Raw genomic sequence first — 22611 nt, forward strand, 5'->3', positions numbered from 1 at the left:
TAGGCGATAAGAGATGAGCCAGCTTTACATCTATTTAATATACGATGGAGTACCTATGAATATATCTCTTGAGGCATTTATTTCCTCATGTCACTAATAGATGTATTTATTTAAAAAACAAACATCCCAGTATTCCCGCGCTCAGACACGCGCCATTATGCAAGAATGTGTGAGTAACTCACTTGGGTGTTGCCAGTGCAGGAATTTAACTCATGCAGCAATGGATAGTTTATTATCCATTACGCATTACATACTAATGTGAGGGTTTAATGACGTATAAATTTGCTTGTATTTCGTATGGGATAATGTTTGTACGTTTGTTTTGTATATGACTATTTTTTTAGATGTGTTCTTAGCCTTCGGTTATTTCTGCCGAGTGACTAGTGAAATTTTGAAACAAATTTTGTTTTAAATATACATCAAACAAAAAATAAAGTAAACAAACGCAATTTTAATAATTATTAGGCTGTTAATTATTTTACGAAATCTCCACACTCATGACCAATTCAAAAATGGCCAAAAATACAAATACCCAAATTCGAATAAAAAAAAACGAAGTTTTCTCACATCAAAGATGTGATATACAGACAAAGCTTGGTGAAAGTCGCCCTTAGCGCCCGGCTAATAACGATTATAACTTATACACGCGAGTTATTAATAGTGGATTAGTTGTATTGTTTAGTTTGTTGATAAATGTCCTGTAATTTGTTAGGGATTTTACTTTCTACGTTCCAACGTTAAGGTTTAACATTGTGTAAGCGAAAGTCGTTAAGTCGTAAGATTGGATGATTAACATCTGTAAAATTTGTTATAATTAAAACATTTTTTTTAATAATTGGTTGTAGGAGGTGTTCATTCTTTTAGGTACCACTGTTTTGTCTATTTCTGCCGCTAAGCAGTGTGACGCAGTATTTAGGTTTGAAGGACATACCGTTTCTATACCGGGAAGTATATGGCGGGTCTTTTATCCCGGAAAACTTCTTCATGTGGGCGAAGCTGTGCGCAAATTAATACATTATATTATTATTATATGCGCGTAAGTCCTTTCGGACTAATTTCATACACCACCTACAGTAATCTCCCAGCAAAGGTGTCCATACCATTTCCGGCTTTGACGTCCATTTTATATTCTACATTCAAGTCCCATTATCCAAAGCTTCCTTATTGGTGAAAGCTAGAAATGACTTCGTTTTAACATTACCAATGAAATAAATGTATTTCAATATAATTGTATTTTGTAAGTTTTGCATTCTTAACTGTAGGTTGATTCCCTATGCTACTCGCGATAACACACCGTAAACGCGTGTTGTCGAAACAAGCTCTAAACACAAACGCGTTTCATACACGCGCCACGATGTGTAATTGAAAAATAGGTATTGTGTATGCCGTACGATAGGTTGTCTATGCTTAATATTTTTTATATTACGATGTGTTAATGCGTTTAGAAATCTTTCATCCCCTCGAATCGGCAAGTATCGTTTTTTTTTAAAAGGCTTTTTTTTGTTTGTATTCGTGATATTAAATGATGTAACTCGAATAAATCACTGGCAAACTTTATTTAATCCCATTTTTGTATATACTTAAATGTAAGAAACATGAAAGGAATATAAAAATAATTTAAAGAAATTTCTGTAGACTGTGATTGTTTTCAAACGAAAAAATATAACTTCAAAATGATTGTCAAATGTCAATGTCATAGACTTATTTACTTGATTTGTTTACTAAAGCGACATTTTAAAAATTGAATTGAATTGATATATTTAATGCTAGGTACTGAAGATTTTACACGAATGCTGTTATATGAGTAATAGTAAATGCTGTTGTGCTAATGCAGTTTGTGCTAAATTGGCGCTAACAATGTATATTAAGAGGAATTCTACGGACCTTCCATCATAAAATTTGTTGTAAAATCGTTAAGGCATTACTTAACTCAATTTTTTTTTTATTTAGTTAAATAATGTGACGAGGATGCCGTTTAAACGTTATTTTTAAAAATTTATAGCTCTATTACCTAGTAACTCCTATTAGCCGCTCAACCGGCATTAATCTTTTTGGAATAAAAAGTACTCTATTCAATCCACAGCTCACTGTCTGAGTACCATATTTCATACACATTCATTTAGTTATTAAGGTGAAACTGATTAATTAACAAACATTCAAACTCATGTATAGAAATTTTACTTATGTTATCTAAGACTGAACAACAAATAAAAAATAAAACAAAGATAATGTGTTGTTAAAACTGAGTATATTTTACTATTATTTATTTGGAATATCTTGCATTACATTCGCTATCCTGTAAAAGTAAATAATTTTATTATTACATTTGATATTATCAGTTTTGTTAACATTAGTATTCAATGTAAGATGCCTTTGGTCTCCTAAAATAAAAAAGGAAGTGTTTGTACAAACAATTTTAGATTCAACATGATTACCTACTTTTGTATGTAATTGTTTAAAATGATTGGGATTACCTACATGAAATTTTTGCTTGTTTCCCTGGATCGATATTCACATTTTAAAGATTTTGATATTTAATTTAAAGCTGGCTAAGCCCTTGATTAAGACGTCTTCCAATTACTTATAACAACAATAATGTATAACTAGTAAAAATTTCTTCAATAATCTTTATTGTTATCAGACTTTATAGGTACAAAACTTTCACCACAAAGAAACTACATATTATTAATTGTAATGTACATAATTAAGAAAACATTGTTTTTTAGAAGATACCTTCATTAGTGTTTTATATTTGTTTGCCTATCTATTTACTAATAGAAATATTACATCGAAGTAATAAAAAATAAACTTGATTGACCTCAATTGTTGTCAAAAGTCGGGTTGCCAGTAGTAAAGTAGCTTACTTTTCACCGCTGAGCCCATAACACAAATTTGACTATCAAGATACAAAAACATAGGTTTGAATATTAATTCGATCATTTAGGATTTATGTTTGTTTTTGTTTCTGATAAGGTAGAATATTATATTTGAGTTTTCACGATGTAAAGAGGATACTATCGTCAATAGAAATTATACAGTCGTTGTATCTAAATAATTAATTTGTCTAAACGCGCATAGACGCGCTGGATTGCCGCACGTTATTTTGACAATTCGTAACATGCCCGTAAGGCGGATGTGTCACACCTCATCGTGTTCATGAAATGTCAAATTAGCATCCAGAATACTCTTACACAGTCATAACACGAAGTTAACGAAACACGCCGTGTTACAAGTTCGACATTGTCGTAGAGAATCATGCCCCTGTTGTGTTAGGTGTAAATTGTAGTGCTTAGAGAAATTACTTTTTAATTTGATATTTATTGTTAACCGGTTGTATAGTGTATATATAATAATTGTTACTGTGTGTATGAAAGTAATTAGTTTTGTATGAAAGTAAGTATTTTACTTACACGCTCACGCTTTTTATCCCTGGAGGGTGCACCCCTAATGCGCGCCATATCTCTAGCTAACTATTAAAAGTTCCTACGTTGATTTTTACTTATGTTGCAAAAATGAGATTAAAAATAAATTGTATACTACTCCATGAACGACGTTTGATCTTCATCTTAAATCAGGCCTTATTTCACTATAATATATATGGAGGAACACAGTCTTTATTGCATTATGTATAAATTGCCTTAGTTATACGATCAGCCATTTGTCATACTTCAACCCATTCTACGAGATCCAATCCAAAATAAACCTTGCTGAACAATCCAGACAGCGTATACTCTAGTGTTAAATACCTTTAGTAATTAGCTAACAAGATGTAGCCGCGCGGGAAGAGTCGTGTACGAATAACTACACACAACGACACATTTAACAGTTATACTAATGTCCCGCTAATAAGTGTAAACTAATTAGTATTAGGTTCAGATTTACTCGAGCCGTGGGGCAAATACAGGCGACCGGGCCGGCACGTCTGTGATGGACTTTAGAGAAAACATACATCACGTCTTTATTCCCGAATGGGTACGGAGAGGTGATATTAGGCTCACTTTTCGCCTGTGTGTTCCGTCCCATGATGTGATAAGGGGTGAGCCTATCGCCATATCGGGCACAAATTCTATTCCGGGCTGATGTTGAGTTGAAATACCAAATCACTTTACCCGAGCTGGGATTTGAACCCAGGACTTTGGAGTGGAATCGTACCGCGTTTACAATACAATTACGCCACTGTGTCAAATTAACGTAAATATCAGTTTTGCCGCGTAATTTCGTATTGATCAAAGATCGTCAGAAACCCTGTTGTTTATGTACATGAGCGATGGTTACCACTTGCTTCATAAGTCCTACTTTATTGCTGTTTGCTATACAAAATCTGCATGATACCATCATTGTTTTAAAATGTAAAGTATCGTCTACGCTATAAAATACGCCGAAATCGACCATACTGCGGTGTCAAAATTATGAAACTGTATATATATTGACGCCATAATAGTAGACCTCAAGATAACACGACCCAAATAAATTCAATATAAATTCTCTCAAAACAATCGACTCGTTATAAACTTATCGATTACAACACAACAGTTCACATAATTACCTCATTTCCTGAATATTCCCCTCAGATATTTGTACACAGATAATGGGATCAAAGTACCAGGATGTCATAACTGAGTCACAGTAAATGGACAATAAACATGGGTTGCGCAAGTCGCGCCGTACGGTTGTGCCTCCAGATTTATTTGGCTAGAGCGCCTGGCGCCTGCGATGACGTCACGAGGATCGTTCCGAAACTTGATCTTCTTTATTATTACGCGATGTTTATGTGTAATTCGCTGTTGGATGTTATGGAACTTAGCAATAGAGTTATTTTTTATTGGGGTTTGGCAAAGTGGCTACACTGCATCTGATGTTAAGCGAAGTGAAGTTCAAAGAACAGTGCCGGATTTATATTTTTAATGAGTGTAAGCCAGTTTATTTCTGCTGCCCCATGTAGGTAAGTTTATGTATGTATGTTTGTATGTAGGTAGGTTTCTAAAATACTTAAGAATTTTCCATTTGTTTGTATAATGGAAGGCACTAAAGTTAAATAAACGAATCAATAAATAAATTGAGTGAGCGTCCTCTGAAATCTGTCGCCCCTAAGAAGATGGCGTATTTACAAATCCAGGACTGCCAAAGAAACTGCCGACCGGCAAAAGATTCCTTATTCAGCGGCATAGTCTGTGCTAGAAGCGTCAGCATCTGTCATGAGAATTTTTGGACGTACGGCTTAACACAAAGCATCGAATGAGTTTTTAGTTGATTAATTAAGAATTAATATGTAGTGTTAATCCTTGCTTCCGTTGAGCACATTTTTCGCTTTACTTAGTTATTTGTCGTACCACGCTGGTCTTGTTTGATGAGTCGCCATTATCGGATCTATTGGTTGACATGATATATCAAGGACCTGATGAACTTAATTAGAGACCAATTTAGTTGGGTCTCTCACCTTCCTATCATGTTACAATGAAAAAAGCCTTTATTTTCCACGTTTAAATAGTTAAGTCATAAAACTTTAACATTTCACAAATTATATGATCAATTTCAACAGTCATTTCCTAAACAGATTACGGCGGTACAATAGCAGGCAATAATTAACGCTGCGCCGGCGCATCAATCTGTTATTTTGTAACTAGCTTCGTAAACGCTACTATATCTCGTTCTATTGTTTGTAGACCTCTGCGAGAAACAATAAACTTTAATGTTTGTGGTTGTTGCGCAGGCGCGGATTTAGGTGGGGGTCGCGGGGTTATGAGTCATGACCGCGCTTTCTCTATCATTTTAGTGCATTATTTATTGGGAATATTTTGTTTTGTAAATATATAAGTTTATATAAGCCACGTATATAAAAATCAATTTTAATTAACGACTTTTGGCTAATGGCTTTGGTTTTAAGAAACAAGCAGTTTTTGACTTGTTTCTATAATGCTATCTATTAATATGATTAACACTAAGAAATGACAACCTATAGCCCACAGTATTGCATTAATTTAATATATTTCTGCCACCTCCATTCGCATAGTCCGGCCCCGAACTGCTCACGGTTTCTAATTGGCCAGTGGTGTGTTTACGAAGAACGTCGTAAAACATTGATGAGTTCCATTGTTGCCGTGATGCTGATTGATAGTTGTACATAAATTTGATACGAGTTTGTGTTCTTGCACCTTAATGGCTTAATATTAAGGTTTATTTTTATTTATGTAGTTTTGGAAAGCCTGCGGGCTGGTATCATGTGTGTATTAGTATCTTTAGGATATTTGTAGAATTTGAATTAAAAGATTTATCTTTATGTGTATAAACGAATGGGATTTTTTTTATTGCTTTGAATGACAAGACGAGCTTGCTGATCGCCTGATGGTTAACGATACAATCGCCCATAAACAGTAGAAACACCATCCAACACCTTGAATGGAAAAGTATTGATTGGTATTCTACTGCTCTCGCCATCCTAAAACATGACTGCAGCGCTAATTTTCAATAAGGACTCAGATGACGTACGGACACTAAGTTGGTGTGAAGACAAATTTAACAAAAGACAAACAAAAGAATTTTAAACGCAATAAAGTATTGGCAATAAATTATACACGTATCTACTTCTATAATAGACATATATAAAAAAGAAAAAAAAAATCGTTCACACCTGAACTCAAGCGATGCAATAATTATAACAGTTCAAAGGCGCCTAGTCTACACTCTAGCACAATAATAGCAATTACGTTACAATGTTAACAATAGAGCATTGATTCGTGTGACCAATGTCAAGAGTAACTGTGAGCCATCTACCATAATGAGCGATTGATGTAGCCGCAATAGTATACGGAGAGACAGTATGACATCGTGGTTTGAGAATGCGCAGGCGCAAGGTCAAACGGAAATTACTGTATAATTTTTTTAATGTCACTGCACAATAGTCTCTATTAATGTTTGGGACTTTCTCAGTGTTTGATTGTAAATTTTTCGTAATATGAATAATATTATCAGGAAATAAATTTATAATTATAGTTATATTAATATTATGTACATTTTCCTTTTTTTATGTTATAACACATTTGCCAAAGGGTGCTGTACATTTTATGTAATACATTTAACAAAGAAGGGATATTTAGTTGTGAAATTATTTATCTAACTTATCATATAAAATTATCACGAGCTGGGATTGTCCTTGTGCGGACATGATCTACCAGCTACTGTATAGATTTTAGTATTACTTATACACTCGTGTACTTATATTATTTAAAAAAAATATAGAAACAAAGTTACTCGCACAGGCTAGCAATCAAGCAAACAACTTGTCACACCGCGCCATCACTACATAGTCTACAATCGCAAATATGCGCTTGCGCAACATGTCGCGGGCGGGCGGGCGGCGCGTCGATCCGTCCGGTGTCAATAAGTGTAACGGATCGTGATATGCCGCCGTAGACCACACGCGAGATTATTGCTAATGTCCCTTAGTACAGAATGACGTCATTGTTGACGCGTCATTAGGATTTCTTCACGGCCAATCTCTGTTTTCGTCGGTGTCGTATTGTCGGAGAAGCCATGACGAGGGTCACTAAAGCCCCTTCGGTGGCCCATGTATACGCGTTAGAGATATTATTTTATATATATAGAGTAATACCTTTTTCTCTTCTAGAGGACGATGAGGAGTGCGGCGCGTTGTCAGAGGGCTCGGAGACGTCGGAGGGCGGTCGCGCCGACACCGACGACGAGGGAATCGAGCGGGACTCCGAACCGGCGCCGCGCCGTCGCAGGAAACAGAGGAGGTTCATGCTGAAGGATGTTGTTGAGGTTGGTACACCTTTCATTTCTATAGTATGCTGCTCTTGGTTGGTGGTAGGATATATTCTATATCTGCTCGGATAGCGACAACCGTACACAAGGTGTTAAAACCCGCTATACTGGCCCACGTGTGTGTCGCGTTCAGGGATCAGCTATTGTATATCCGGTCCAACAGGCCGGCATAACTATGTCGACTGTCGAGGGGTAATCATCTCTCGTCAGTCGACATTCTATTGGACTCCACTCCACTTATCTTCAGCTGCAGTGGAGTCATTTGGCCGAGCCCAAATGAATATTTATTTTTATTAAAACACATACAAATGAGCGTGTACCCGCTTTTCTTCGTGCGTATTCCATCTCAGGATGTAATAGCCTATAGCTTTATCGGGACTGGACTGATACTGAGTAGAAAAACCCAATATCATTTTGACGACCCGGGAATCGAACCCGAGACCTCAGCACTGCAGTCGTACCGTAATACAACTTCGAGGTAGTTCAGTATCTTAACTTGACACAATTATCATTTAATTCTATTCCAACTTTCTCAATAGATAAAGATTCCAATTAACGTATCAAAAATGCATTCAAACTAAAATAATCAAGCTGTAAAGATAAAATCAATTATGTCACAGTTTAACTGCACTTGGTAGTACCAGGGTTGCCACCTATGTTACTAATTAAAGAACACTTTTATATCAGATATAAATATTAAACTTAATCTGCGTTGGTAGAATATGTGTTGAAAAGTAGATAATCTAGTGTCAGAGTTTTTATATCCTGAAACACTGTCCTAATAACTGATATATTGAAAGTTGAATGAATGAATAAATCCCTCATAGCCGACTTTTGGCTATGGCTGCCAATTACAACGGAGATCAGGCATGAACGCAGTAGATATCATAGTCCACAAGTGTGTGCGGAATACACAGGTGCACTCTTTCTTCTTCTTTTATTCTCTTAGTCAGGTGAGACGGCGATCCGATCCGGAGAGAGGTCAAGTGCAGGACCAACGGCTTTACGTGCTTCCTGAGGCACGGTGGTATCACACCGCCAACTTACTAACTCCAAGGCGTTGCCCAGTAATTTATAAGATGAAATAACCCAGTTACAATTATATTTAGTCTGACCGGCATTCGAACCCAGGATCTGAACACCATTGTCGTACTCGAACCTCGTACGCATTACAACTACGCCACTGAGGCAGTCAGATTTAAGTTATATAATAAACAGACTCATCGATTATCCAGGTTCCAGATATGAATTTATTTTTCATAAAATGCTGCCAAAAGCACATCAAGTTTATTTAATTTATTATTATAATTTTCTCGCCAATATTAAAAAAATCATAACATTTTCTTACAAATCGTGACAACCCTACTGATGGCCGTGGAAATGGCCCAGTTGATCTACATTTTATATCATCCCATATCAGATATAACGTTTGGAGGCACCTCACATGGAGAGCTTTCACTTTGGATCCATGGCGCTCCTTATTAGTGGCTCGATAAGTATGGGCTCTATAAGTCGCGTAATACATTTTTTAGGTAGGTTTAAGTTTTAGATAGGTAATTTAATAGGTTTGATTCTAATTTTAGTAATAAAATCAATATAAAATGTATCCTGTGTTACTCAAAAATTCCATGTAGTTTTGCAATACTTTCGTATGTTTCTTTTGTTACATTATTTTATATGTAACAGAATAAAATACGATAAAATAAACTTGTCTCAAATCAGCATCAAAATAGGTTAAAAATAAAGCAGATATTTATTTATTAAATTCTTGTGAGCAAATTGAGGAAGTGATGAGGTTCACGCACTGTATTTGTTTTACAAAAATATTGTTGACTACTCAATTCGAAAAACAGATTTTAGGATAGATTTATTATTTGAATAATAGATTTATGATTTTAGAATAGAAAAAAGGCTAAGAAGTTTTACATCAATGTATTAGTAAAAATATAATGTCTTTGTACGTCAACTTGATTAAAATTTATTCAATGGTTTCTTCTAATTTTCTGTGTATGTATCTACATAAATTTGTACCTAGTATATATTGTAGTGTTAACATAGCTGTGACATGCATTGCGTCATAACGTGGGTAGTAATGACGTTTGCTTTCACTGTATCGCTTATTGGGATTCTAATAGAATTGCTTTATGACTTCTCCGTTAGGGCTGCCACGAGCATCGAGTATAAATTATTGTTAATTTATTATTTTTTCTCTTTTTGTTGCAGTTGCTGTGTAGTTTTTAGTACGATTGTTAAATATGAATTTTTACAATATCATAATATTAAATTATTGAAAATTATAACTGAAAAAGACATATAGTCAAGTGTTATATGATATACCTTGAACTATAGAACCTTCATATAGTGAGCCAGCGATATATTGCGAATAATTGAAATAGTGTTTTTATAACTTGTTATCATTCCGTTATCAGAGCAAGTGGTTATTTTCTACAATACTTGTGACTAGAATAATTGTAACTACCGATATTTTTGGCTTGCAAACATTCTCAATGCTGTTCCTACGATTTATTTATACTAACTTGTTTATTAAAACACATGTTTTAAATTGTTAAAAAAAATACCTAATTATAGGTTAATTTATGAGCAAATCTGTATTTTACAGTTTACACTTTCCATATGCCGATATTACGCGAGAGACCAGGGTTTTCACTAGAAAAACATTTCGATGCATCAAGATATCATCAGCCTATATTTTAGTCCACTGCTGGACATAAGCCCACTCCAATTTTAGATAGTTTAATGCCAATAATCGTCACGTTGGGCTAGCAAGTTGGCGATCGTAGGCACAGCTTAACGCACCGTTAATACTGATGACGCTGCACTAGTACGTGACAACCCTATTCCGAATGGACTTGTTAAGTGAATTCAATATCCCATACGGTAATACCGAGGTGAAGTGTCGCTTTTCATTTTATACGATGGTTATATTGTTTTAATAGGCATTAATTTCCATTAAAATATTAAATATGATACTCTTGTGTAATAAATTATAATGTTAGCGTGTTGTTATGCATTATTAATAAGTATTAAATATATTGTACTACCTACGTTATTATAAATAAGAATATTTAAGGTTCCTTATTATGTTAAACTAGCTTTTGCTCGCGGCTTTGCCCGTGTGAATGAGTTTTCCGGGATAAAAATCCCGCTATATATTTTCCCGGAATAGAAAGTAGCCTATAACCTTCCCAGAGTCTTAAACTATCTCCACACCATATTTTATAAAAGTCCGTTCTGTAGGTTTGGAGGAAATCGATAACATACAGACAGGCAGAAAAGGGGACTTTGATTATGTATAGATATTAATGGTTTTAAGGATGCAAGTTAGCATGTTGGTTAGAATTTAGAACCAATGTAAAATGTATTTGGATTCAGCAAACTTATACTATTCAGCATTAAAATAAAGACTATTTATCAATTTGTAAAATACACAATGATATTTTTACCATGAAATAATTTTCACATATATATTTACTGCAGTATCTTGTAGCGGCATGTTCCAGGGTGTTGTAATCCTTTTTAACGATTGCAAAACGAAATATGCAAATATATTGCAGCTGGAGTCAAAAGTGCGGTTGTTTTAAGTAATTCTTATGAAAATGGAAAGTCAAAGATCATCGTCATGCACAATAAATTGTTATGAACGACTTTTTTTGTAACTTTTGTAGAGCGTCGTGTTGAAACGAAAGTGGTTTTATTTAATTTATAATCGCCAGTTTAATGCATTAAGTATATTTGCAAGAATGTATTCCAAAATAAAAAAAAATATATATACACATTCTATATAAAGTATAATTAATACCATAAGACTGTATTAACACCAGTGGAAATTAATTTCAGTCAGAAGTGGAATATTAGCTGAGACGCTGTCAAATGAAAGTCAGCATCTTAAGAACCTTAGGGTTGTTTAACGGAGGCAGGTTACATAATGCTGATGTTTATAATTTTTGTATGAATTCACCAATTCCTAAATGGTAGCTGTGTTTATGAACATCTTTTTACTATTAGGAGGCTAGGTCAGTCTTGAGTGCCATAGGAACGCCTAACCGCAGGCGGAGTAGCGGGTAAAGCTAGCTCTAAAACAATACGTTATGGGTCTTGAATACGAGTTTTACTGGTGGTCTCTCATACGTGAGAGTCCACCTGGGTAGGTACCACCACAAAATCTAATTTTGTCACCAAGTAGCAGTGTGTAGACACTGCTGCGTTCCGGTTTGAAGAACATTATGGCCAGTGTAACTTATGGACATAATAATACTTAACATCTCATAGTGTCTCAGGATAGCGAGCGCAGTGGAATACCAAACAATACTTTGTAGTTCAAATGGTATTTCTACTGTTTATGGGCGCTTACCATCAGGCGAACGGCAAGCTCGTCTCGTCATTCAGAGCAACAAAAAAAAGGTCTGTCTAGGAATTCCAATCATAGGCAGACGTGGCTCTTTCCAATAGACGAACTAAATACATATCCCGCAACAATCTCATAAAAAGCAATACGTTAAAAAAGTACCTAATAAGTTCGACAGTTCATACTTCTTGTTGATTTTCATGTAGATTACTTTTCGAGTGCTTTGCATTGAAGGCAGTAGCGTTAAAGACTGAGGCCCGCCGCAATTTCCTCGAGATTTCTCGCTTATCTCCGGCAAGTGGGTCAGTCGACCGCGACGCCCCTCTCAATGATATAGTGTTTGAGTGTGGCTTTTCTAATTATTGGTAATGGGACGCGGGTGCTACTTGATATGTTGTTTAGTAATGTACGCCATAAATGTATTTTACTATACGATGTGTCTGCGTGAAATAGCTTTTCTAGAAAAAAAGTATATACGGGGTATAATATAGTTATACGGTATTAAATTAAACTATATACACATCTTCATAAAAATAATACTTTATAATAAGTTTTTCGGACCGTATATGTTAAATGAAAAAGTGTACGTTTCGAACAAAATAAATATTAATAAAAAGTAATATTAATTTTACATGGCCACTTCTACTCTAAGAGATTTCGTCGCACCAGCAACATCGAAATCTCAATTAGTAATTCATTCACGCGCACACCATATTCTTATTAACCTACAACATGATAAAAAAATCATAATAGGATTAAATAGGATTTCTTTAAATTTTTATCACCATAAATCGTATGCATTCGCAACACAACCATGCATTGCGCATTTCATATACGCAACATTGCCTTAATAATTAAAATGTACATGTTCTATAACAGCATGCATTATTATACTATGTCAAGGATTTATAAGGGAACTTTCGAAATTAGAGAAACTATTAAATTTATATTCGTATACAAAGATAAGGTATTTTTGCTTTGTTTTGAATAATGCGCGATTTCAAAATTTGAGCGTCGACTGACGATTGATGTTCGTAAAATCTATCTTTTATCAGAATTAGCATTAATCGTAAAACAAAAGCAGTATGCCCAGGACGTCTGCCCGTCTTAACACGCGTGCCTAATTATTTTCGCACGCCAATATCCAGAGCGATTAGCGATCGATAATTCGCTGCACAGTCGTTAGTTGTCAGTCGCACCGGTTTATCGGATGATGAAAACGTCAACCTTATCTCATTGACGTCAAAGCAAATTGCACTTTGTTGGGAAATATATTGATATGATTATCCAGATTTTTCTATGAGAGCACTTGAGTTTTTGTGTTGGATAATGATAAAAGTTTTTTCATTATCCAACAGTCATTATATGGAAATACTTCATAGCAATACACTAAGGAATTATAATTGTAATGGACTCACATAATGAGTAATAATCACATTGGCTGTAATACCATTAAAATAAAACAGTGCTTGTCTATTACTGCTTGGTGTTGAATAGCAAAGCGTTGCTATCTGCTAACAATTACCTCTTAAAGCTTTGTCCTAGTTAAGACAGTTTTGATAGCCGTATAGGTAAAATAATAAAAAAATCCTCTTTTTACCTATACGATTCTCAAATATGTCCTTCGATTAGAACGCCCGTAATAGCAAAAAGATGGATTCGCCGCCGTAGACGGAATGGGGCCCTCTGACCTTAATTATTTTTATTTAACACCAGCAACTATACTTTTTCTAGGACTTGCTGCCCCTTTGGTTCATATACCTTCTTATACAAACCATCATCAGACCCTTTAACGGGAAAGCAGAGGTGCAACCTGGTTGCAACTAGGCCACCCAGACCTCCCCGTATGTGTTCCGTCTCATTATGCAATAGGGGGTGAGCGTATTGTCATATCGGTCCTTATGACCTAATACTATATAAAAAAAAATCTCTTTCCTCAGCGTTGCGTGTGGCACTGTGGCGGCGGCGGCCGCTGCGCCCGCGACGCGGCGGCTGCGCATTACCGCGCTGTCTGCCGGGCTCTGGTCGCAGAAGCCCTCGAGCTGGCCTCCTTCCTCGCCAGGGTGAGGGTCGGAGGGGCTCGGGACATGGGCGCCGCCGAGGACTCCGCCACCCACCTCGACACGCTGCAGTTTTCAGACTGGGTAATTATGTTTTTTTATTGCCATACGAAGCAGTTGGTGTTACGATACATGATTTTAGTGCGTGTTTATGAATTGTTGAGTAAGAGCGTCTAAAGCGGTACAAATGAATTATATTTGATAAATACAATGTGGGTCTATAGTCAAAATGTATTATTGAGTGTTTATGCGTCAATCATCAACTGCTTTATAGGTGTACGTATCAGTTAATAATATGTCAAGTCGGGGCGTGGGGCTATTTCAAGTTAAATCGCTATAGGTGTATATAGGGGAAGATGGGTGGATATGTGTTTAAATTAGGCGTTAATATGATTTAATAATAGTTTGTTATAATGCAATTGATCAATATAATAATTATACACGTTGCAAAGGCATGCGCTTCAAATATAAAAATGATATTATGATTATTCCTACGAAAATAAAAAATTAAGTCTAGTTGATCGTATAGAAGGCAATTACTACTATATATGTATTTTGCTGGTGGTAGGATATATTTTATATTCGCCCGGATAGCGATCACCGTATACAAGGTATTAAAACCCTCCATAATGGCCCACGTAAGTGTGTTGCGTTGCGCGTTCAGCCTGCATATATCAGGTTCCAACAGGCCGGCATAATTGTGTCGACTGCCGTGGGGTAATCATCTTTCGTCAGTCGACATTCTGTTGGACTACACTCCACTTACCATCAGGGCACTATGTCGTGCTCGTATGAAAAAAACATTTCTTCTCAGCTAAGAAGCAGCGTTATTGGACTGGAGACAATGTCCTAGTTTTAATTCTTTGTATTACTTTTCATAGGAGAGGGCAACTGAGCAAGTTTTCACTACTCTCTGGTCTCTCAACTTACTTTATTGCTTACGAACTCATACACTGACAATTTTATTGATCGTTAAATAGTAGAAAACATGTGCACGCAATTACATAAAATGTTTCTAAAATTGTTACGTCTAATTATAGTTAACCATAAAATTACTAATACATGCGTTTATAGAAATAGCTTATATGATGTGCGGGTTGCTTCAATCCGAGTCTTAACGTTAGAGACATGATTATCCCTCGACAGTCGACATAATTATGCCGTCCTGATTAGTTAAGTAATGATGTGTAATTTTGGGGTGTGTAAGTATTAAAAAAATAGGAAAATGAAGAAAATATTATTTTGGATTTATGTTTTCTTAAAGTTTTGTGTTCGATATTAACGTAAACTACTTGACAGATTTTTTCGGGATTATTTGTTTTGGAAATTTAACCAAACATCGTTTTAGGTCTACCTATTGGCTCTGACAGTTTTTCAGTTTTCAATCGGGCTATCTGTGGATATACACTTCTTTTATCTGCGAAGGGGTAGCAGACTCACCCCATTTTCCGCTGTGTGTACTCTGTTCCATTATGTGATATACAAATCATTGCCATGTCGAGCACAAATGCCAGATTTCAGGCAGATACTATGTAGAAAAATCTAATATTTGCCCGAGCCAGTGATCGAAATCGAGTCATCAGCACTGCAATCTTGCCTACAACGACACAACCCAGGCATTTGTCTGTTGATAATGTTGCGAAACGTTGTTTAATAAAACAATATGATTGCTGTTACAGACGACCATTATTTTTTTACCAATATCCACTAATAAGGAAGCTTGGTAAAAAATAAATTCAATGGAGATCATATGTGCAATTTGTTTGACTCAAAAAGCATGTTTTTGAAGTCGTACTTTAATGTAACATAACATTATATATTATTTATTTGATTATTTTACATACGGTTTGAAACAACCTGGCGTAACTCGACTACGTATCTCTTATGTCATTTTGAATGCATTCGATTTAATTCAATGGAGTTGTACCTTTCTAAAGTTAATTTAACTGTTACAATTTTAACCGTTCTCATTTCTATGAGCATAAATTATAATATTAATGTTATTGCAACTAATATGAACGAATTTTGAATAATTTTGACGGTGATTATATGTTTTAAAATATTATTTTACGCAATCGTGACGTTTGTTTTTGACTTGCATAATATTTTTTTATATAATTGCGGTGAAGGGACTAAATAAAGAATACTTTAAATGCCCTTGACATAAGTAGGGTAAACTGTCGGAATGTCGACACCCATTACAATGTAGTATTTGGCCCCTTACATTTTTTTAAATTATAATAAGATTACCAGCATGCAAATAAATTTTTGTTGGTATTTATCTGTGTATTTACATATTTTTTTTTGGAATTTATAAGTTTAAAATTATATATTTTTAAAACAATATTTCCATTAGTATAGAATATATTATACAATGTAGATAGATGTTCGCGGCGATAGCCTAGTTGCTATTCGAACGGGCTGCCGAGACGAATGTCCGCAGGTTCAAAACCCAAGGGTAAGCACCCGTGACTTTTCTAGAGTTATGTGCGTAATCTTTAAGAATTATGGCTTACTTCAAGAGCGAAAGAAAATGTCGTGAGTAAACCAGCATACTTGAGAAGTTCTCTATAAGAATTTTGAGGATATGTGAAATCTGCATCATCCGCACTAGGCCAGCGTGGTGAACTAAGGCCTCATTCCTCTCGGCAGTAGAGGGTCGTCCCCAGCAGTGGGACACTATAATACAGAGTTAATATTTTTATTATTGATAGTATTTATTAATTGAACGATTTGAAATTATATATGCACGCTATATCCAATTAGGAAACACGATAGTCTGTTGGGTAGGCGGGTGGGTAAACCCGTGTCATTCGAAGCAGGGTTCGCGGCCGCAACATGTGATAATGGTGCTAATAATAATAATATAATAATATCAGCCCTGTATTATATACTTGCCCACTGCTGAGCACGGGCCTCCTCTACTACTGAGAGGGATTAGGCCTTAGTCCACCAAGCTGGCCTAGTGCGGATTGGTCGACTTCACACACCTTCGAAATTCCTATAAAGAACTTCTCAGATTTGCAGGTTTCCTCACGATGTTTTCCTTCACCGTTAAAGCGAACGATAAATTCATAAAGAATACACACATGATATTAGAAAAGTCAGAGGTGTGTGCCCTTGGGATTTGAACTTGCGGACATTCGTCTCGGCAGTCCGTTCCACACCCAACTAGGCTATCGCCGCTTATGGTGCTAATACTCGTATTTAATAATGTTCGAATGACTACAACTGAATCAATGATGTACTGGAATAAATATGAGTGAGGTGGTTCAGTGACGAATTGTTTTCCCTACACTCATCGTTTCTGGCTTGGAATTACTGAGTGTTATGTTAACTTTTATTTATGTCAGATAAATAAAATTTAAGATTTTCGTATTGTTATATATTTTAAAAGACCATGGTTTAGGATTATTGAACTTTGGTACTGAAAAAAAAAAAAAAACATACATTAATGTGATATATAAATCAGTTTGTGTAACAAATATTACATAGAACTTTGTCATAGTGAGCCAGCGATTTACTGAAAAATTTGCTATATTTGGAAGGGGTTTATAGTGACGTCATGAAGTCATCAGTATATAAAGTTTTGTTATTCTGTGAATGTAATTACGACGTTATTGCTTAGGAGTCCGTGATTTACTGAAAAATTGAGAAGGTGTTTATAGTAACGTCATAAAATCTTCAATACTTAAGTTTTTTTATTCTGTGAATTCTAATGCATGTCATTGAACACAATCGGTTTAGACATTATTGTGTATTCGATTATCTTTCATAATAACATGTCCTAATTTAATTAAACCAAAAATTCTCAGACACAATAAATATACTATTCATGTTTATAAGTGGGTTCCGGGGTAGATACGATTTAATCATTTATACGAAATCGTATGCATAACGTAGTACAAGAACTAAAACTTGCTTTGACAGCTATTACCTACTATGGGTAAATAATTTAGTGCCATACGCAGCAACTCATTAGGCATCAAAATGCTAACTGTAAAACAAACAAGCATGCAGATTAGTCAGGTTACCGAACAACGCATGTATTATTTATACAATGGACAGTGCCGGATTAAGGTATGGGTCTAGGTAGAGACTGCGCGGCCCTAGGCCGGGGCCTCGCGTGATACCTTGGAGGACCCTTTTTACAATCTTACCGACGAAAATAGTAAAATCGGGGACCTTTTTTTTCCGTCTGGGGCTTCGCGTCAGTTGAGGCAGCCACTGGATCCAAGATCAGGGTCCTTTTGTCGATATTTATTTAGTATTAGATGGAAAGAAAGTACGCAGAAAGGCTGTCTAAGATGTGTGATGCTTGATACTTTGAATTTCCTGTTGATGATTTGATTAGTTAATTATAATAATTTATTCAAATATTCATTAACAATTCGCTGGGTCACTATTACAAAGTTCTATGTTATATTTTTTTGCATAAATTCAAGTGTATATTTATATCTCATGATTCTGTATTTTTTATTAAAATAAATCAGTAATTTCGAAACATAAGTAAAGCGGAATCAAGAATTGTCTTTTTATTTTTTTTTTAATATGATTTTTTTTCCAACATAAAAAGTAACATTGAACCTTGGTTTAGTGAGCCAGAAAAATATTGAACTTAGCACTTCTCGATTCAAAATTGTGTCGACAAAATCATTATTACAGATGACATACTCCTTATAACATATATTTCTAGCTGTTGTGTTAATACGTAGCATATACACTTATATAATATGTTTTATCTTATAAAATAAATAAAATAGTGTTTGTTCGTATTTTATGCACCGCCATACGATCACTCCGTTAGTCTGATTGAGATAAAAGTTTAATGTGGCAGGACATCTGTCTTTAAAAATTAAAAATATGCGGTATAAATGAGGATTTCCTAACAATTTTTCTTAGTCAGAAATTGCACTGGAGTGCCGTGGTGCAGAGTTCATGTAATTCTTATTGTTGTTGTCTATGTCGATTCTTGCCGGCTTCTCTTTATGTAGAACTAGCGACCCGCCCCGGCTTCGCACGGGTGCGATGCTGATACTAAATACACTACAGAAAAATTGTGAACGTTGTATATAAAAACATAGCGGCCCGCTCTGGCTTCGCACCCAGACAAAATAACAGTATTTCTCCACTATTTAATGGATGTTATTATTATACATATAAACCTTCCTCTTGAATCACTCTATCTATTAAAAAAAACCGCTTCAAAATCCGTTGCGTAGTTTTAATGATTTAAGCATACAAAGGGACATAGGGACAGAGAAAGCGACTTTGTTTCATACTATGTAGTGATTTATGTAAAATCCAATAATCATAAGAACGATTTGCAGACCACATTCATGTATTGTGTACCTAAGTATTGTGTAGGGTTCGCTTTTTAAAAATTTGTCCTTTGGGCCACAATGAAAACCACACTGAATCCGTGCTCAAAGTCCCATAGAATTAATTGTATAAAGGGCCGCGTGTGAATATTTATGCGGCCCGAGGTGACATCATGGGAATGTCTGGACTGCGTTGTTATAAATTAACTCCGGGAAGGAGGTAGTCTAGATAATCAGGGATAGATATATAAGTAAACGAAATGTTTTTATAGCTTATTATGGGTTGTGTTAGGGAATAAATATAAATTTGTTCTGATCACGGGCGTGTTCAGGTTTTAGTATCGAGAGTTTAATGAAAAATTAACAACGAAAATGTGCACTGAATGTCATTCATATGAATTTAAAAAAATAACAGAAGATTTAGTTTTAAAAAGTGTAAAACCTATCCATTGTTGGTTGAACAGATTTTGTTTCAGGGTGGGGGGGACCCTTAAACTCGCCCCCTGGCTTCGGCAATGTCTGGTTGTTATTAGGACAAAACACAGCTATACTATTATTACCATGTACATGTCTTTGGCAACAATTTAAATAATTTGGTTCTAGCAATTTATAATAATGAATATTATTGCTAAGTACTTGCATGTTTTTGATGACGACTTATTAGACGACTGCTACGTTACAAATTAAAACGAATTATTATTATTAAGTTATATAGATTGTTATAAACATATGGTGATAAACGTATGGTGTAAATTCGACATATTTTTTTATTAAATAATATTAAGTAAAATAACACAGAAAACGAAGTGATATATTATTAAGTTTAATTAACTTTGTACATTGTTTCTGTGCCTAATAAATAAAATTAAATATATAAAAAGTAGAAAATGATAAAAAATATGATAATACGTTGGTTCTTATTTTTATTACTTCGTTATAATAATAAGTGTAGGCTTATTAGACTTAAATGCTTAGCAAATATTAATTGTTATTAAATGTATGTATTTATTGTTATTGAATAATTGTATACTGGATATTATGATTATATTATGCTGTACATATCTTTTGCTTTTATACAAAAAATAACTACGCGTATTTGGAAAATAATTTAATAACGAGAAAAAGCCATATTATTTTTAATATCGTTATATTTCTGTATCTAATGTAACATAATTTTCCAATTGTAGTCGAACCGAAGGATTTGGAGGGCTTTGCAAGTACGTAAGATGTGGCATAGTAGGTGAAAATTATTTTTGTCAAACGTTATGTTTTATTTAATATGGTTATGTTTTATTTTCATGCATGCATTTCTGTTTTGTTTTGTATTGGCACGTTTATGTATTTATGGTGTAAAGGTTTTTTTATTATTTCTGTTCATGGTGCAATTTTTGTCGATAATTGTTGATCGAAATCAGTAGAGATACGATTTTGCGATTATAGTTTTATGGTATAAATGTAATTATACTATAGAACGGAATGAATAAATATTATACAATATACGTATTCGCAAAATCGCATTTTTTATCTGATGTTTAACAGCGAACGACAACAAAAAGTTGCACGATGATACCCTGGTTATATTTTAATTGTTATAATGTGCCGTAGTATTACAAAAATATGATTGTCTTGTTCAAATTAGTTTATGTGAATTTAAGTCGTTATACAAAATCGCACCAATAGACGTAAAATAATACTATTACAACAAGTATGTTTCTGCTCACATCTTTAACTTTATTATTAGAAAATACGTATCTTTGGCATATTATTACAGTATATTAATGACTTAAACACTCCTACTAAAAATCTCATAGCAATATCAACGTAGCGTCATTGCTATTCAATCATTGCAGGCGCGGTTTTGGATGCAAGTAATAGGCGAATTGAGAATGGGTGTTAAATTGAAGAAGGTGAACTATTCAAGGACGCCAATAGAGTATGAACTAACGCCATATGAGATCCTGATGGACGATATCAGGTCAAGGAGGTACACATTAAGGAAAGTGGATGGGGCGATACCCCAGAGGTAAGATCTTGCATTCATGATTCTATGACTTGATGTTGTCTATGAAACTTATTATATTAACATATTAATATGGAGTTATTTTGGTAATATTCTTTTCAACTTCTTTGGAACTTGAATATTTATTTTTAATAAATACATTTATATGAATTTTCTTTTTCATTGAAGTTAGAAGGAAAAAATATTAACGTAGCTTATTATTTAATATGTTTATTTTTTACAGTGTAAAGAAGGATGCACATGCAATGATTCTCGAATTTATAAGGAGCAGGCCACCACTAAAAAAGGTACATACAACCGTTTATTAAATTGCATTTGATAATTAAAATAACTCACTCGCATTAATGTTTGTCACTATTGACAACTATTTTTGGGATTAAGTAAGTAGAAACTTCAAATAGACTTTTTTCTAAATCCTTTAATATCCCATAAAATAATATGGTATTGGTCAAGACATCTCTTTTATTATTATTCATAACGTCTTATGTGTTTGAATGTTTGAGTATCAAATACTGGATCCTCTAAACTCAGGTGTTTTGTCCAGGCTTCAGAACGCAAGCTACCACCGCCCAGGCGAGAGGTGACCCCACGGGAACAACTGCTCGCCTCTATACAAGTCGGCAGGCAGCTGCGGCCGACGCCATACTCAAAACGATTGTGTAAGTACCGCCATTTTGTTTCAATGTTGCCAAAAAAAACTTATTATTATCAGTCTTACTTATAAAAAATTCGCAAAGCTAACTTCAAACACAAATTTACTCGATCAGCTGTAAGTTAAAACCATCTTGCCTCTTAATAAGGTTTAAACTAGGAATTGGTGATGTTTTTGACAGCTGTTTAAGCAATTATTAACCACGTCTTGACGCTATAACAAGTTTATAAGTAAGACTGTTTGTGTAAAATGTGTTGTGTTTTAATGCATGTAATTTTATTAGCACAGATCGAAGGATGTCGGTTGTTTTGTTCGGAATAATACTCAACTTATTTACGGGTTATCTTAAAAGATATTTATTGTAGTGTGTAAATGAATATAAAATTTTTAATACGATGCAATTAGTATTT

General features: G+C 34.7%; 1 protein-coding gene across 4 annotated transcripts in view; it reads left to right on the top strand.

Moving 5' to 3' along the window:
* The window catches only part of LOC115443189 (protein spire), a 210742-nt gene that overhangs the window by 126732 nt on the left and 61399 nt on the right, over positions 1 to 22611 (top strand). For all 4 annotated transcript variants that reach the window (XM_037441670.1, XM_037441668.1, XM_037441669.1 and 1 more), the window contains exons 4-8: positions 7625 to 7779; positions 14089 to 14292; positions 21380 to 21552; positions 21773 to 21836; positions 22094 to 22208. In XM_037441670.1, the coding sequence (XP_037297567.1) occupies positions 7625 to 7779; positions 14089 to 14292; positions 21380 to 21552; positions 21773 to 21836; positions 22094 to 22208 (711 nt within the window). The remainder of the gene's footprint in view (positions 1 to 7624; positions 7780 to 14088; positions 14293 to 21379; positions 21553 to 21772; positions 21837 to 22093; positions 22209 to 22611) is intronic.

This window comes from Manduca sexta, chromosome 23 (assembly GCF_014839805.1).
Source record: "Manduca sexta isolate Smith_Timp_Sample1 chromosome 23, JHU_Msex_v1.0, whole genome shotgun sequence".
NCBI lineage: Eukaryota > Metazoa > Arthropoda > Insecta > Lepidoptera > Sphingidae > Manduca > Manduca sexta.